The following is an 18,008-nucleotide window of genomic DNA, read 5'->3' as shown; positions in this document are numbered from 1 at the left end:
GCCCCTGTCTGAAGTGATGTTGGCGGGGGGACCGAAACACGAAAAATGACAAAAATGCCCTGGCCAACGCTGCTGCTTTAGTAGACGCCAGAGGCACTGCCTCGGGCCAGCGGGTTGTGCGGTCCACTAAAGTCAAAAGGTGCGTGAAACCTTCTGACTGCAACAGAGGACCAACCAGATCACATGCACATGATCAAAACGCCTCCCTGGGGCGTGGGATGAGCGCTGCTGCCCAGTCTTTCACCGATTTACAAAGGCTCAGCGAAACAAACCTAGAGCTGACCAGCTTGACCGAGGCCTAGACCCCTTGGATGAGAGAGGGCGTGTACTGAGTCGAAAACGCCATGTCTGACGCGTCGGTGTTCAACGCAATCTCCGCCGATGGAAACGGGTGGGCCAGCAGGGCGGCGTTGGCCAGCAGGGCGGCGTTGGCCAGCAGGGCGGCGTTAGCCAGCGCGGCCTTGGCCCCAGAAAATGGCTGGATGGGTTCAGGGAGTCAATCAATGGGGTCATTAGCTGTTTTACCCTTCAAGGCAGCACAGAGTGGCTGCAGCAGGTGCGCAGCTCTGGGGGAAGAGTGGTTGTAGAAATTGACCATCCCTGAGAACTCCTGCAGCGCTTTAACCGACGTGGGACGTGGAAAAGCCGAAACGGCCCGGACCTTGTCTGGCAACGGAACCACACCGTCAGCGGAAATGCAGTGGCCCATGAAATCCAGAACCGGCAACTCAAACTGGCACTTGGAAGGGTTGACGATCAGGCCGTGATCGTGGAAAGTGCAGGTAGCCAAGAAAATACGATCCACTTCCTCAACCAGGGAGCGATAATCCTTCACGCCCAGAAGCGGAGAGTTGGTGAGGCCGGTTCTCACGGCCACTGGCAGCTGTCGGAGGAAGATGTGGGCGAAGAGCAATCCCCCGTCGTCCGGTCCGAGAAAAGATAGCATGTGCTGCATCAGTTCGAGAGCCGTACTGCCACCCAGGCCTGAGAGGGAGAGGAGCTTCTCGGCTCTCTCTGCGTCGGAGAGGGCATAGCGCCGAAGAAACAGCTCCTTAAGGGCGGCGTATTTCCCTTGGGTGGGTGGGTGCCGGAGGAGAGTCATCACACAACGGGTGGCTAGCAGGTCGAGAGGCCACCACATGGTGATATTTCGTGAATACTTTTCTCTCCAAAACACAGCAACAACACTTCCTGAGAACTGGGTGTGAGTGGAGCCCTCCAGTGGTCCACCACAGTGTATGCTTTTGCTTCCCTGCAAGTAAAACAAACGCAGTAAAGCCTGCTGCTCTGTGTGTCTCACGTCTGCACGCAGATCTGTAACGGCAGCAGAAACATGACTGTTAATAACAAAATTTGTGCCTTGCTGCATGCACACTACAGAAGTGATGTACAACAGACAGATTGCACTAAACACAGACGATATCACAAAATTACACATCTGCTGACATATAACCAGCAAGTATCTGCTTCTTTTTCGTCCTATTAAAATGTCACTCATTCAAAGGGAAGTGTTAACAGCAGACTCAGACCATGGGGTAATAAAGAGGAAACTATTCAGCAGAGACAGAAACCACACATCAACTGCCTGTAAAAGACGAACATGGCCAGCAAATACAAGCGACTGGGCAAGTACATTTAAAAAGAGCAATCTATAATATTAGTGTTAATTAAACAGTAATAGAACTCAACACTCACTTTATCTTTCTCAGGTTTTATCTTTATTTGATCTATTCCTCTCACCGGTTTCCTTTGTTTTTACAATAGTTGACGTTTTTGTGTAGTTGTTATTGTAAAGCAGATTGTACAATATGATCTAAATACATGAGCACAATGACCGACGTAAACATTAATCGACCAATGGTTAAAAAAAATCCTTGATGGGAGCAGTTTGTAGATGACACGAGAAGTAAACACGATTTTAACACTTTTGACAGAAAAACAAAGGGCAGGTTTCGGTTTTTGTAGCTTCTTCTGTTTTCTTGTTTGTGGCTTTTGTTTCATTGATTGACATACCCACAACCACTGTGCAGCAGTCACACACTGTTCTTTACATTAAACCCAATACAGTGCAGCAAACTAACCTGTTTATCCTGCACAAACCTGCAGAGGATTCTCATGCAGAGACAAACATACAAAAAAATCTGAAGGAGCTCAAACACTTTTTCACACTGTTTATTTGGTTTTACTGATGTTAACACAGTTGCTGATGTTAAAATTTGCTAATTTCTTTAAACAGAGTCAGGAGAACCACAAAAGAAGAATACAAAAGAGAAACCAGAGCTCAGGATGGTGCTTGTTGGAAAAACTGGATCTGGAAAAAGTGCATCAGGAAACACCATCTTAGGAAGAAAGAGTGCTTTTGAATCTAGATCATCTTCAAGCTCGATAACTTCAGTGTGTCAGAAGGAAACAGGAGAGTTTGAAGGTCAAAAACTGGCTGTGGTCGATACTCCCGGTCTGTTTGATAATGTTAAAACTGAAGAGGAAATGAAGACAGAGATCAGGAGAATCATCTCCTTTGCTGCTCCTGGTCCTCATGTGTTCCTGGTTGTGATCTGTGTGAGCAGATTTACAGACGAACAACGAGAAACAGTGAGAATCCTTCAGCAGATGTTTGGAGTACACTTAGCAGACTACACCATGGCCTTGTTCACATGTGGAGATAACCTGGAGCATGATGGAGTCACCATAGAACAATTCATCAGGGAAAATCTAGCTCTCCAAGACTTCATCCATCAGTGTGGAGGAGGATATCATGTTTTTAACAACCGAGATGATGACAATCCCTCTCAGGTCAGAGAGCTGCTGAGGAAGATCAACACTATGGTTCAGGGAAACGAACGAAGCTGCTACACCAATGAGATGTTCGAAGAGGCTAAAGAGTCCATGAGAAAAGCTGAAAAAGACTTCAGGATTGTTGTTGTTGGGAAAACTGGAGCTGGGAAGAGTTCATCGGGAAACACCATCCTGGGAGGAAAAGCCTTTAAAACAGCATCAGCTTCATCCCCTGCCTCAGTGACGTCAGAGTGTCAGCAGGAAGCAGCTCTGTTTGATTTTCAAACCCTGGCTGTCGTTGATACTCCAGGCCTGTTTCACTCTGTGTTTACCTTAGGCCAGGTGAACACGGAGATCAATAGATGCATCTCACTGGCTGCTCCTGGTCCTCATGTGTTCCTGGTTGTGATCCAGCCAAACATATTTATAGATGAAGAACAAAAAACCCTGAGAATCCTTCAGGAGGTGTTTGGAGATGAAGCCGTTCGTTACTTCTTAAAACAGAATAATTGCTACGATGCCTTCCAGTCAGGTTTTAGACAGAACCACAGCACTGAAACCACTCTGACCAAAGTGTTTAATGACATATGTCTGAACACAGACAGTGGAAAAATGTCAGTCCTAGTTTTACTGGATCTCAGTGCAGCATTTGATACAGTTGACCACAACATATTACTCAAACGACTGGAGAACTGGGCAGGTCTTTCAGGAACTGTACTAAACTGGTTTAAAACATACTTAGAAAACAGGAAATACTTTGTATCAATAGGTAACTTCACATCCGAGCAGACAAGTATCACATGTGGAGTTCCCCAAGGTTCCATCTTGGGACCCCTTCTGTTTAACATTTACATGCTCCCACTGGCACAGATTATAAAGAACAACAAAATAAACTACCACAGCTATGCAGATGACACACAAATATATATCACAATGTCACCAGGAGACCGAGGCCCTGTACAGGCTCTTGGTAAATGCATTGAGGAAATCAATGACTGGTTGTGCCACAATTTTCTCCAACTAAACAAAAACAAAACTGAAGTAATAGTCTTTGGCGCCAAAGAAAAACGATTACAGGTCACCAGAGAACTTCAATCTATACATCTAAAAACCACAAACCAGGCGAGAAATTTGGGTGTAGTGATGGATGCAGACCTAAACTTAGAAAAACACATTAAGACAATAACAAAGTCAGCTTACTATCACCTCAAGAATATTTCAAGGATAAAAGATCTGATGTCTCAACAGGACCTGGAAAAACTAGTCCATGCATTCATTTTTAGTAGGCTTGATTACTGTAACAGCATCTTTACAGGTCTACCTAAAAAATCAGTCAGACAACTACAGCTCATTCAGAACTCTGCTGCTCGAGTCCTCACTAAGACCAAAAAAGTGGACCACATCAGTCCAGCTCTGAGGTCTTTACACTGGCTGCCTGTCCGTCAGAGGATAGACTTTAAAGTTCTGATGCTGGCCTATAAAGCTCTGAATGGTTTAGGTCCAAAATACATCAGTGACCTCCTGACCCAGTATGAACCTTCCAGATCCCTCAGGTCATCTGGATCCGGTCTTTTATCAGTTCCCAGAGTTAGAACCAGACACGGAGAAGCTGCATTCAGCTTTTATGCTCCTTATATCTGGAACAAACTCCCAGAAAGCCTCAGATCAGCTGAAACACTCAGTTTATTTAAATCCAGGTTGAAGACTCACCTATTCTCAGCTGCATTTGAATAAAGCACCAAATCCACACTTTTAAGCTTAAATTTCAAAACTTACACTAACTACTGATCTTATCTATTTTGATTTTATATACTGTTTTGTTTGTTAAGCTTAAATTTCAAAACTTACATTAACTACTGATTTTATCTACTGTTCTGATTTTATCTGTTTTGATTTTATATACTATTTTGTTTGTTTGTTTGTTTGTTTGTTAAGTGGGTTTAGAGCTCTGGGTAGCTCCCCAACTGGGTCTAGACTGGGTCTAGAGAGTATTTTAAATTCAGGGAATTTAAAATAGAAAGTAGCTCGTCCACAGAAGGACTGGTAGCTCCCCTTACGATAAGGGTTCAGATCGCGCGAACAGGTGTGAAATGTGTGTGTTTAGTTAGTTTGTTTGTTTGCTTGTTTTAATCAATTTTAAATCATGCTTTTTATTTGTTTTTGTTTCTAATGTCTCTGTAAAGCACTTTGAATCACCTTGTTGTTGAATTGTGCTATACAAATAAATTTGCCTTGCCTTGCCTTACACCATGGTGTTGTTCACACATGTAGATCTGAATGCCTCCATAGAAGAACTCATCACTAAGACTCCAGCTCTTCGTGAATTCGTCCATCAGTGTGGAGGACGATATCATGTTTTTAACAACAATAGCAGAGATCCTGCTCAGGTCAGAGAGCTGCTGGAGAAGATTAGACTAATGGTTCAGAGAAACGGAGGAAGCTACTACACCAACAAGATGTTTGAAAAGGCAGAGAGCGCTATAACCAAAGAGATGGAACAACTTCAGAAGAAAAACCCTGGGCTGATGGCCACTGAAGCAAGATATGAAGCAGAGAGAAAAAACAAGTTTATCCGGGGCAGCTGGGTTGGTGCTGTTGCTGGAGCTGCTGCTGGACTCGGTGCTGGAGCAGCTGCTGGAGTCAGTACTGCGATTGCGACCGAGCTTGCTATTGGAGCTATTGTGGGAGCTGCAGCTTGTCCAGTAGGAGTGCTGGTTGGAGCTGGACTGGGTGTGGCAGCTGGAGCTGCACTGGATCGTACTACTGCTGCTAAAGTGAGGAAGCAGGCGTGTACTACACAGTGACAAATACTCACTCAGCAGCAGCTCGTTCACATCATCAAGTCAATATTGGGCGATCGTGGCTCAAGAGTTGGGAGTTCGCCTTGTAATCAGAAGGTTGCCGGTTCGAGCCCCAGCTTGGACAGTCTCGGTCGTTGTGTCCTTGGGCAAGACACTTCATCCGTTGCCTACTGGTGGTGGTCAGAGGGCCCGGTGGCACCAGTGTCCGGCAGCCTCGCCTCTGTCAGTGCGCCCCAGGGCAGCTGTGGCTACAATGTAGCTTGCCATCACCAGTGTGTGAATGGGTGGATGACTGGTTGTGTAAAGTGCTTTGGGGTCCTTAGGGACTAGTAAAGCACTATATAAACACAGGCCATTTACCATATTCACAAGTCCTTCTCATTATTCTCATAAATAAGGTGAATATTGGATTAAATTAAAACGAATTATTAATTATTGATCATGTTAGTTGTTGGAGTGATATTTTTATGATTGTCATTTGTACTTAGAAACAGAGCATCAATAATGTTTAGAGGTATATAATCGATTGCATTTTGAGATATAAATTTCTGAAAATAAATACTTGATTTTCTTTCTATCATAGTTTAGACTAAGCAAATGCACCTTGTTTCCTTAGCAGAGATGTTGGAGCCTCTATTTACCCTCAGAGTGATCTGATTTAAAAATTGTAAAACAGGATCTAAAGGAGGGAGGAAGGATTCATCCAAAGGAGGGCTGCTACGTCACAAACTATTTCAGCGAGTAAACCTGTGAAATCTGTGCACAAAAGCTCACCTGTTCTGTGTCAAGACGACCACTAAACAAGACTTTACCATTAGATTCTGGCCACAGGTTTCGGGACCAGTACTAAAAGTACACTGGTTTATTGGAAGCCCCCATGGCTGGGTTATGAACTAGCAAAAATAATAGCATATAGTAAAAGAATAAATAGTGGTAGGTAGCTTCATTACACCTTTTGATTATCACCATGGACTGCTATCAGAATACCTGGTGGTATTTTCATCCTTCTCTCAGGAAATGGCATTAACTAAGTTTGTGATATAAACTCACCCTGATTTATCTTTCCTAAAGTAACATAAAGACAAGTAATGTCAGAAATCACAGAATAAAAGGGCTGATTGGACCGGTTACATATAACAAGCATAGTCATTTGTGGAACTGGACATTCAACTGTTAACATTGGGAAAGCTTCTACATATATCGACACATTCAAATTGACTGATTGTACTTTTTTAATGCTGTGATGTGGAAAACACTAATACAATAACAGCATTTGGTCATGCTGCTGTCACTGATGCCTCAAACACATTTGACAGCTTCTAAATTAAGCTTACCAACATTATTTTATTTCTTTTTTTATTAGTCCTTTATTTATCCAGGTAAAAATCTTATTGAGATTAAAAATCTCATTTCCAAAAGAGACCTGGCAGTATTATTGTGAGTTATGACCCACATGCTAAGCGGTGCACTGCATCAAAAGTAAATCCTGTTAAATCATGAAAAGAACAAAAACAAAAGAGGACAATTCAAACAAAGTACGAAAAACACTTTTATTATCAGCCGGGTGTATAAAACCCATTCATTGTGAAAGGTAATTACAGTTTAGGTTAAGTTTATGTACTGAAATGAAGGATGAGCATATATTACACCTGTCATTATGAGACACCATCAAATCACTCCAGCAGAGAGACCTCATGGAAGTATGCTCCCAGCAGCTTGACTCCCTGAATGTAGTTTGATCTGAAAGTGGAGAAATAAAGCTATGACAACGGTTTAAAATTAAAAAAAAACTCACTTTACCTGTTTAGCACAGAAATAATCTGGAGATGACAAACATGATCCTCTTCTTTTACTGCAATATTTCATCCATTTTATCAATAGTTCCTACTTGTTCCACATTTCAAAAGAAGTGAAACGGTGTGAGCTGTGACCAACCTGTTGATCTTTTCATTCTGAGAGTGAGCTCCATCATCAGAGGACCCTACAGGAAGCAGCATGACATTACGGCCTGTGGCCTCCTGGAAGGTCAGGGTGACTGGGATGCTGCCGCCCTCGCGAGTCAGATCAGGCTCGACCCCGAAGACTACAGCACAACGAGGAGGAAAAAACAAGGCAAAAAGCAATAACAATTTTAATAATAATATTTTTGTTTTCACATCAAAACTGGGTATAATCCCATCAGTGAAAATACGTGAAAAACGTCCACAAAAATATGCATATAACAGAAAAGCTTATAAAGATATTTCATTGGTCTATGGGAGGGGCCACTGGCCCAAGAACTTATGGACTTTGCTGTATAGCTGCTGTTAACGTGTTCTAAGTTTTAGTGTTATAACAGCAGTTAAGAGTTATCAGGTGTTGATTCACCATTTTTGTGTCATTAATGCTGCTGTGTGTTCTGTGTTTGGTGTGGCTAGCGGAGCACCGTGAGTTAGACGGCTGTGCCCGTTTACCACCTCTCACTGCTGTGGTGTGTGAATGGGCGTTCGTAATAAAAGGCTGTCCTCCCTGTAGCTTAGCATTTCGGCTAAGGCAGGAATAGCAGGTCTCTGTCTCCTCCTTGTCTGAGCTCGCCACAATATGTACAAGGCTTTTGGATAATAAATTTGCTTGTCTTTGTTTTTAATGTCCTGAAACATCTGCCCGAGGACAGGAACTGAAACATGACAAAAATATTTGATTTCTCTTAAAGAAAAAGCATTGCAATGTAAACTGTAAGAAAGTCAGTTGTATTATAGCAGGAGAAAGTGTTTTACACTTTTGTAATACAATAAACACAGAACTGATTTAGACTTTGTATCAAGATAACAGAAATGCGTGAGAGTGAGTGAATTCCCTCTTTGATCTAACAGCTTTTATCATTAAGTCCTTGTACCTGTCTTCATGGCCTTTCTCCCTGCCATGTAGTGTGGGTGGTTGAAGTCTGAGACCCAGGCTTTTGCCCCGTGGCCCATGTTCACTTTCAGTTTATTGGGGCTTCCCAGTTCAGCAAACTTCTTCTGCAGATGATCGACGACCTTGAAGAGGGAAAAATAACTTAGACTTGTTGAAGCTTTTATGCAGAAACAACCTGGTGCTCACTATGAGTGCAAAGGGTTGAACTGTATTAGGTGAGGCAAAAGAAACTGACTTGATTGATTGGTTTTCCTAATTTTATGCAGGTATATTATAATTCCTGTGTATTTTATGACCTGTGACATTGGTTTTCTGTCTAAATAAAGTTACCTTCATTCAAATTAAATCACTCCACTTTTTTTTTTTACTTCATAATTTAATATATTCATAATATTTCTCATTTTCATACACTGCAATTTCTTTTACACACTCCTTAAAAAAAAAAAAAAAAAAACAATGCATGGCTAAGCAAATCACCTGAGCAACAAATTACCAATAAGTGGCAGAGATACAGAGCGACTTCTGCTACATTATTTAGGTGAGTGCTATATGCCATCATTGTTACCTATCACAGTGTTTACCTGCTTCTCCACATCTCTAGGGTCCATGTCAGGCACAAGGCGGATGGAAAACTTGCCGATGACCTTGCGAGGAATAACCGTCTTGGCTCCTGCTTCAGAGAAAGCCCCCTCAATACCATGAAGGGAAAGAGAAGGATATCTCCAACGGTGCATGAGGATTTGTTCCTATGGTGGAAGAAATAAAGAACAATAGGTTCAAAAAGTGTGAATGACCCCACATTATACAGCACATTTCCACCAATGAGTGATGCGAACAACAAATAATTTCTTTGCCTTTGTGTCATGCAGCAGCTGGTCAACCCCCACATCTTTACAGTACTCATCCAAGTCAAAGTCGATCTTCTCGTACAGCTTTTGCTCCTCTGCTGTCAGAGGCGCCACACTGTCATAGATCCCAGGAACCAAAATCTTACCCCTTTTGTCAACCAGGGAGCCTGTGCAGGAAGTCACAAACACATGATTAAAACTCTAAACTGCTGTAAAATAAGGTCGGTGAGACCAAAAATCACAATTATCAGCTTCACTTGCCCATAAGTGCGATGAGGTCGGTCATGGCCTCATGAACAGAGCCACCAAACACCCCTGAGTGCAAGTCCTTCCCACCACACTCCACCTTGAGGTTGGAATGTAAAACATTATTTTAAAATACACAGCTTGTGTCTCTCCCCACCAACAATAATCCAACAGGACTTCACCTCAAGGAAGAAATAGCAGATTCCTCTCAGACCGTAGGTGATGCAGGGTTTGTTCTTGCCCAGCCAGTAGTTGTCAGAGATGCAGACGTAGTCCACGTCTTTAAAGAAAGTGTCCTTTCTAGAAAACACAAGATCATCCAGACCCTCAGATCCAGATTCTTCCATCCCCTCGAAGCAGAATTTGATGTTGATGGGAAGGTCCTGCAACAAGAAGAGAGATGCATAAGAAAGAAAAAAATAAAAAAAAAAAAATCAGAAGACTACAATTTGGTCACTGGCTCAAGTTTAAATTCAGGCTCATTGTGAATTAGTTTTTTTCATTTTCTAAAGACAAAATACTTGAGTAATCTCATATTTTTAATTTGGACTCCCTGCACATGCTGACTGTTGATCTTTTATCTCCAGTCTTTGCTACGCGAGAACTTTCCTTTAACGTTTTAAAGTACAGTCCAGTACAATTCAGGAAAAAGCAAAGACGATGTGCTTCAGTTTAAACTGTTAGGTTTATATTGTTGATTGTCATTTATGCTTAGAAATATTTAACCATATATGCTTAGAGGTGTATAATCAATTGTGTAGTGATAGGATGTGTGATCCTTAGGAGTCTGCAAAGTGTTCTGAGTGTTCTGGCATTCACACCCACATCCTGGGAGCATGGGAGAGGTCTACCTTCTTTTATTGATTTGTGGTAGGATAAACGTAGCTATGTCAGTTTTAGTCTAAGTGCCTTTTGTTTAGATGAACTACTGGACTTCCAGACCAGCAGGTTTAGGGAAGTCATTTATGGGGTCACACTCTGACACCACACACACGCACGCTTACAAAACGCACAGGCAAGGTACTCTTTGTGTGTATGTAGACGTCATATGTTAATGCACCTATGTACCGTAATTGTCGGGCTATAAGCCGCTACTTTTTGCACAAGCTTTGAACCCTGCGGCTTTTAGTCAGGTGCGGCTTTTCTATGGATTGTCCATGATTTTTGTCATATCGTAAGACGATTTGTTTTGTTTGTTCCGCTGTTGTACGGCACTACGTTGCCTGGCGGAAGGATCGGGGTTCAAGAGTGGTATGTTAGTCACATGTCCGTCCGCCAGGCAACGTAGTGCCGTACGAAGTAGCGCGAAAAACAAACTTCAAAGTAGCGCTACGCATTCAGCGGGAGGCGTGGATGACGAGCGGCGATAAACTTGCGAAAAGCAAGTTATGCCCAACTCCACCGGTGGATTCTGACAGCGTGGAAAAGTGCGAAAACATCCACGATCACCAACGGATTTTGAAGGGCTGGACTGCTGCATGATGGAGAGGAGGACACCGCCACGGCCCTTCTGAGGGTGTTCGACTCTGACACTGACAACGAGGATTTCTTTGGTTTTGAAAGTGACAACGAAGGAGAGAAGCGGAGAGTGGATGACGAAGCCATCCTGAGCCTGTTTGTATCCGACACTGGAGAAGAGGACTTTGGTGGTTTTAGAGCGCAGGAAGAAGAGAAAGATGGTGAATGACTGACTTTTCTTCTTGTTAAAGCTGTGTCACTGCACCTGAGCCTAAAAGGTAGTCCGAATCTATTTTTCTGGTGTGCTGTAGGTTACTGTTATGTACTACATGTGCAAATATGTACCCATAACTTGTTTTTCAAAATATTAATAAAAGGGGTGTGTCTCCAAACAGCCATCTCTTTCCTGACAATTCCCTTTGTGCATATTCTCTTACATATGATAAGTCAACATTGAAACACCTGCGGCTTTTAGTCAGGTGCTGCTAATGTATGTACAAAACAGGATTTTCCCCTGATTTTAGCTTGTGCGGCTAATATTCAGGTGCGCTTTGTAGTCCGGGAAATACGGTATATTCATGTAACCTCAATAAAAGAGCAGTGTTACGGGGGAGCGGACGAGAGCAACTGGGGTCAAGCGAAGGGACGGTGTTTGTCCAGTTCTCTCCCGTGCACGAGAAACATAAAGAACTTTGCCTACTCGTGTCTTGCTTTGCTGTGTAATTAAATTGTCCTTAACGTTCCAGCGAATAGGTTTATGCTACAAACCTATCATAAACATTAAGTGATTCCTGTACGACAATCCTACCCCGGGACCTTTGACCAAGACATTTACTGCTGACAGCTCTGAAGCAATCAACAAGTGATCTGCAAATCAGTGGTGTACTTTAACAGAGATAATCCATTTCTAAGAATGACGATTAATCAGTTTGGAAATGCAGCCATGTACTTAGCTGTTCCATGTTGCAAGGCTTTGTTTTTAAATCACCTTATTTCTAATTATGCACATTAATAAATCAAATACAACCTACATAACCCAAAAATACACTTCCTAATACTTATTATTACACAGGTTTTACATTTCTCACAATAAGTTTTAATAATAAAACTGAGCATGAGTCCAAACTAAGCATATAATTAATCTTATGTGTGATATGAATGACCCACATATCATTTTAGAATACAGTGCTATATAGTAGCTATTCTGCTTTATCATCACTGTACAAAAAAAAACAAAAAAAAAAAAACCTTAATAATATTCTAAGTAGCGGTGTACGTTTACAGATTCTGAAATAAACCATCACACCTCAATATACTCCTGTCAGTAATTTCAAGCGTTTCAAGTCACTGTTCAAACAGGGATTTTTTTTTTAAGAAACACTAAAATATCATATCATCTTTCAACTATCTGAACTTGAAACACCTTTTGTTGGCAGTAACTGTACCTTTCCGATCTTCTGATACGCTTCAATGCAGTTAAACCAGGCCAACACTGGACCCTTGTCATCAGTAGATCCTCGTCCATAGAGCTTACCTACAAAAATAAAACTATTTCAGTTTCAAGGTTCTAATGAGAAGATAGTGGAGTTGACAAATGACACTAAGGTTATGTTTATTACATAGTCAGCAGACGACAGTGCCCCATTTTAAGCTTGTTTAAATCATGACTAAGGTTATGTGTAGGGATGGGTACCGGTTCTGACATAAACGGTAGTAACCAGACCGAAAAGCAGCGCACATTTCGGTGCTTTATTTCGGTGCTTTTTTTTCCTGAGCTGTGATACACTTCTAGCCAATCATTTTACGTTTCCGAGGATAGTAGGCGGGGCCAGGTACGTACGTTCTTTTATGCAGCGCTACAGATTAAAAATGTCCAAGGCGAAGCGGTCAAAAGTCTGGCTGTACTTCACAGCAAAATATGCAAACTCAGCAGCCTGCAACAAGTGCTTTAAGCTGATACTGTGATACTGTCAAAGGAGGTAACACCTCGAATCCGATGAAACACCTGGCGACGCGTAGCGTTTGTTTTTTTTAAAAGCCGAGAAATGCGCCGTATTTGATGGCAGCAGCAGCAGCAGTTCTTCTCTGCGTGAGTAGCTTAATGTTGTTTGTGTGTAATTTACGTTGAGTAGGCTAACCACGTTATTACATTAATGCATGTAAGGTGAACTAGCAAACATCATCATAGCTACATGCGGCTGTCTTCTTGGTTGATGGCAGATGCTCCCTTCACCCTGGCCAAAAAGGCTAAAATGACCAAAGAAAAAGAGGGAAACAGCTAAACATGAGAGGTTTTTGGACAAAGTTTGTATTTTTTTCCATTGTTTAAGCACTGCTTCCAGCTAAGAGTGATACCATATATGCCCCATAGCTGCAGAAAAGGCTAACATTGTTATCTTTTTACAAAAAACCAGCTGAATATGAGAGGTTTTTGGACCAATTGTGTGTTCTCCAGTCTTTAAGCACCGGTTTGAACACCGTTTGAGCACCGGGACCGTTTCAAAAGTACCGATTTGGCACCGGTATCAGATAAAACCTAAACGATACCCATCCCTAGTTATGTGTAACAATATGAAACCCTTGTTCATGGTTTTTTTTAAAAAAGGTCTGCAGCAAGTTTTTGTAAAATGTGACATAATCAGCACTAACACAGCTGAGCAGGCAGGAATGAGACAACGGGAAGAGGATGTGGCATTTTGTGTCAGCTGACTCAAAACGCACAAGATCACGCATGCCGAGTCCAACAAACCAGAACTTTAAGGAAGCAAAAAGCTCTTTAACATTCATCCATGTCTGTTTAAATCCAGATATATGTCGTAATAATACAACACACAGAACATCTAAAGAACGCCTCACTTGAGCCATTTTGCCTTTTCACAAGCCGAGTCTGTTCCAAAAGCTTCTAATAATAACAACTTTATGGGTTCAACTTGGCCTGAGAAGACTGGCGATAAGACTGCAGCTCTAACAAAAGATGAGCTAAATAGGCTGGACTTTGGAAACATGTTGCTAGCTGTTACTGCAAGCAGAAAGCTGATTAAAGCTTGAAGAACATTCAAATATAGTTCAACCAATCTAAACACCAAAGAGAGAGTTTGATGTTATTGATGTTGTCGCGAGATGACCCCTGTCCTTGCACCACCCCTGCCATACACCACATAGTTTAGCATGGCACGCTTTCTCTTAGTTATAGTGCCATATAGCATTCTCATCTTGCACTACCTACCTGCTGACTGGATTTGTTTTCTGTAATCTGTTCATTTAAGAGCACTAAAACGCTCTGTCCTCATTATTTTGTTGTTTTCATAGTAATTGACCAGCTTTATTCATCTTAGAAAATTAGTTCGTCTTCTTTTAGTTTTGCCATCTATTCTATCTACAGGACAGTACGGTAGCTCATTTTTCAGTCATATTTGATATTATAACTTTGCTAAACCAAAAACTACCCGGTGTAACTTACAAACAGCTGGATACAGTAGCCTTAAAGTTTTCATTTTCATCTATTTTTACAAGCCCAAAGCGCGTTCCAGCTGACTTCAGTTACTCGCATAACTTTCCAGCTCAGAAACAGCTCCAGGGTTGTTTTGTGCAGGACGCAGGCCAAAAGTATTCTCCTCTTACCGTCTTTCTCCACCAGAGTAAAAGGCTCTGTGTCCCAGCCATCATCGATGTTTGCTGGCTGAACATCAAGGTGCCCATAAATACACACCGTCTTCTTGGCTGGGTCTGATCCTAACTGCCCCAGAATGATAGGAGGCAGGGGGATCTCCTCTCCTGAGGGAAGCTGCATGAATAATGATTTATGGTGAAATTTAAGTAGAAAAGATAATGCAATATACAAATCATTAATGCATTAAGAAATGTAACCAGTGCAAGACCTTCTGCTTGCCAACGTCCACCAACTCCACAGTCCCTCCCAGCCTCTCGATGTCCTTGGCTGCCATCTCCATCATTTTTTTGATCTCCCCGCGCTTCTCAGGCCAAGCAGACACACTCTGGACACCCACCCACTCAGCGAGGCGCTGAGGACAATTATGAAAAAGGGATTTAAATTAAAATAGGTGTTTTAGGCACTTTCGTCATGCTCAAAAAAGAGCCACAATGAGTTATTCTTAGGACATCAGACCTTCTACAAAATTTGACTAAAGCAGCAGTTATAATATCTGGTTTTACAGTTGGCATCTACTATAGCGCCAGCTTAAGTGAATGAGTTACAATGCTGTCCAGTTTAAAGTTAGCTCAATAAATTATTAAATCAAATGACAACCATACAATGATTAAACAGCCAAGAGGTCTTACATTGAGTCCAGCATAACTATTATATTTTTCCTGAGTAATCTTACCTGCACATACAGGTCCTGGTGGTCGTCCACATACTTGAAAAGTTCTGTGAGATGAGACATTTTGTGCCAGCAATGGGATCTGAGGGTTAAACAAGCAGACTGGTGTGAGTCCACCTCTGGGTTTGTGCAATCTTATGAGAGCACAAAGACCACGCCTTCCTGCAAATTTGCTGACTGCTGCTGAATTTGCAGCTCCCATCCTGCACATTAGGTCATGAGACTTAAGCTTGTTTCACATCATAATTTCTCAGATCTACAGCTGCAGCTGATCAGCACTTTAACACCAGGCTTTCAGAACAAAACAGCAAGAAAATGTCAAGAAATGTGAGGCTCATAGTACAAAGTTACAACAACTGACACAGTAAAGGATAATGCTCAGTTCTGTGCCTTCTGGTCCCTGCTTCTACACTTATCAGATAACCTAAAAGCCACATGCTGATGCAGTAAATTAATTAAGGTAGTTGAACTTTACTGTAAAATGCCTCACTCGCTGAGTAACTGCATTTAAAGTACTGTTTAAACTAAATGTACTTATCATAGAAAATATCATCTCATGTCTTAACAGCTTAGAGTTGTGTGGCGACCAAACATAATCGAGCTGCACAAAAGATAATAGTTTATTATTTATTAGTATTAAAACAACAGTTAGGTAGACTATGGTTGATAACATGTGTAGACGTGAAAAGATCACTAATTGTGTGAAGAAAGCCATAAACAACAATTAAACCGTTTCGTACTGAGTGAGAAACTGAAAGAAGGTCATGAAAACTTCAGCACACACGGAGGTTACTTTCCACAGGTGTGCACTGAAATTTGGACTCGCCCTTGTTGTTGCATGACCACTCCTCTAGACCATATATCTGAATATTTCCATGCAAAATAGGCACAGAGACTTAGATGTAATAGTTAATATAGTTCTTTTTTTTTTTTTTTTTAAAGCGGATATAACCTTTTTCGGCTTGGTACCAGCGGGTTTTGTACAGCATGCTATGAAACACGAATAATGAGGTGGTAAAATGGCAAGTGAAGCGAAACTAAGTTGGCTAAGCTAAGCGGATGCTGGAAGGTAGGTAACGGGTCATTGCCGTTATATCTACCGTCTGGGTTAATGTGACCGAGAGCTGATCTAGCCAAATACTTTGGTCATTTATAAACTGCAAAGAGAAATATTAAAATCTACCCGTCTTGTCAAACAGACTTACTGTGTTTTTATTCCAGATCAGCTGATGTAAACATGTGACTCCGGGCCCTTCTCAGCTGACAAAGACTTCCTGTATTTGCTAACGACGGACAACTCTGAGGTCTGCAGTAAAAAAAAAAAAAAAAAAGCAAAACAACAAAAGCTACTTGTTTTGTGGGGGGAAAAACCCAAAGCGATTCAACTCGTGGGGTAAAAACAACAGCCCACCATATGAACTGCTTCAAAGCGCAAAGAATTATGGGTCATCGGAAGCTGCTTCGTCACGGGCGTCTCATCGGGAAAAAAAAATACATTTACTTCTCAATTGTTTTCCCGTTTGTTAAAAATGACAAAAAAATAATTTTTTTTTTTTTTATTTTATCTACCAACACCACATAAACATAGCTGCACATCTGTTTCTTTGCATGTTCAAGTTAACGAAATAAAGTTGAAAGAGAAAAATATTTAAGAAATGACTCCAATGTTAAGCAGTATGGCACATGGAAAAAAGCTTTCAATATTTTAAGTATAGCGGACTTTCAGTTCCTCTGGTTTGTATAAAGGACTTTACATGCATATTCATACAAATATAATATTTCTTACAAAATTATTGTTGCGGCTCTTCCAACCAACGGTCGCTGCAGGCTAAACATGAGGACACAGATGACGCGCAACAATAAACACATGAGATAGACCTCTGTACTATTTGCTCCTTTAATTCCACTGTCCACTATACAAAATCAGAACATGGGATCAAAGCATGATACAAATGCAGAGACTGCACAAGCAAACGAATGCAACTTACAAACATTACACCAATTACTATGCCAAACTACAGCCTCTGGCATAAATTAGTGCACCAAACTAAACTCAAGCTGCATGCAAAAAAATAAATAAAAAATTTGCATCAAAATGACTCAAGATGCGGTCAACAGAAGGTTTCCCCTCATGCTCACCCTACCTACCTTTCTGCTCAACATCAGGTGCAGTGAACAGGTGAGTGCAACCACATTTATCACCTAACACCCATGAGTCACGCCCCACACCCGTGCACCAATACAATGTGTGCATTTTTAACCAACCCTCTTAATCCAAAAAAAGGAACAACTCATATGGCTCCTACAATGTTGTAAATGGATCAAGCTCACTGAAAACTTCTAATTTATAGGGGAGCTCAAATGATGTAGTCTACATGTTAACAGCACATAGCTTTAGGTCATTTACTGATGGATGCTTATACTTTTAACCTGATTTGCAAGATGGGTGTATGTCAGGAAGCTCTGAAGAGGACTTTATTAAAAAAAAAAAAATAAGGCATGTTAATGACAAGCAGCCACATGTAAATGACAGGCCCAAAGAGGGGAAGCTTTTAAATTTGTGTTATGAAACCAACATCAACCACTGGGGAAAAAGGGGAGGCTACAGTGATAAAAGCCAGATTCCTTTAGATTTGTGGGACCAC

The 18,008-nt window shown here is 41.5% G+C and overlaps 2 protein-coding genes across 5 annotated transcripts; one reads left to right on the top strand and one right to left on the bottom strand.

Annotated features, from left to right (window-relative positions):
• Positions 1-1,600: 1,600 nt before the first annotated feature.
• LOC112430254 (GTPase IMAP family member 9-like) lies at positions 1,601-5,722 on the top strand. The gene is made up of 3 exons (XM_076879619.1): positions 1,601-1,625; positions 2,237-2,793; positions 5,163-5,722. Exons 1-3 carry the CDS (start codon positions 1,601-1,603, stop codon positions 5,577-5,579), a joined length of 999 nt encoding a protein of 332 aa, XP_076735734.1. The 3' UTR covers positions 5,580-5,722.
• A 1,385-nt stretch (positions 5,723-7,107) lies between these two features.
• Positions 7,108-17,548, bottom strand: LOC106676710 (cytosolic non-specific dipeptidase). 4 transcript variants are annotated; one of them, XM_024798266.2, is made up of 14 exons: positions 17,150-17,191; positions 16,775-16,837; positions 16,569-16,669; positions 15,367-15,445; positions 14,902-15,045; positions 14,645-14,807; positions 12,469-12,557; positions 9,748-9,948; positions 9,581-9,665; positions 9,326-9,486; positions 9,053-9,217; positions 8,452-8,593; positions 7,512-7,659; positions 7,108-7,316 (listed from the first exon to the last, which is right to left on the bottom strand). In XM_024798266.2, exons 4-14 carry the CDS (start codon positions 15,424-15,426, stop codon positions 7,250-7,252), a joined length of 1,425 nt encoding a protein of 474 aa, XP_024654034.2. In that variant the 5' UTR covers positions 15,427-15,445; positions 16,569-16,669; positions 16,775-16,837; positions 17,150-17,191; the 3' UTR covers positions 7,108-7,249. The 4 variants fall into 4 exon arrangements, with proteins under 4 accessions (XP_024654034.2, XP_076735531.1, XP_024654035.2 ...); XM_076879416.1 differs by lacking the exons at positions 16,569-16,669; positions 16,775-16,837; positions 17,150-17,191 and adding an exon at positions 17,512-17,548; XM_024798267.2 differs by lacking the exons at positions 16,569-16,669; positions 16,775-16,837 and having other exon boundaries at positions 17,150-17,172.
• Between the last annotated feature and the right edge of the window lie 460 nt (positions 17,549-18,008).

Source organism: Maylandia zebra, linkage group LG22 (genome assembly GCF_041146795.1).
Source record: "Maylandia zebra isolate NMK-2024a linkage group LG22, Mzebra_GT3a, whole genome shotgun sequence".
In the NCBI taxonomy this organism is placed as follows: domain Eukaryota; kingdom Metazoa; phylum Chordata; class Actinopteri; order Cichliformes; family Cichlidae; genus Maylandia; species Maylandia zebra.
Note: the sequence above shows the minus strand (reverse complement) of the source record. Positions and strands in the feature narration are given on the sequence as shown.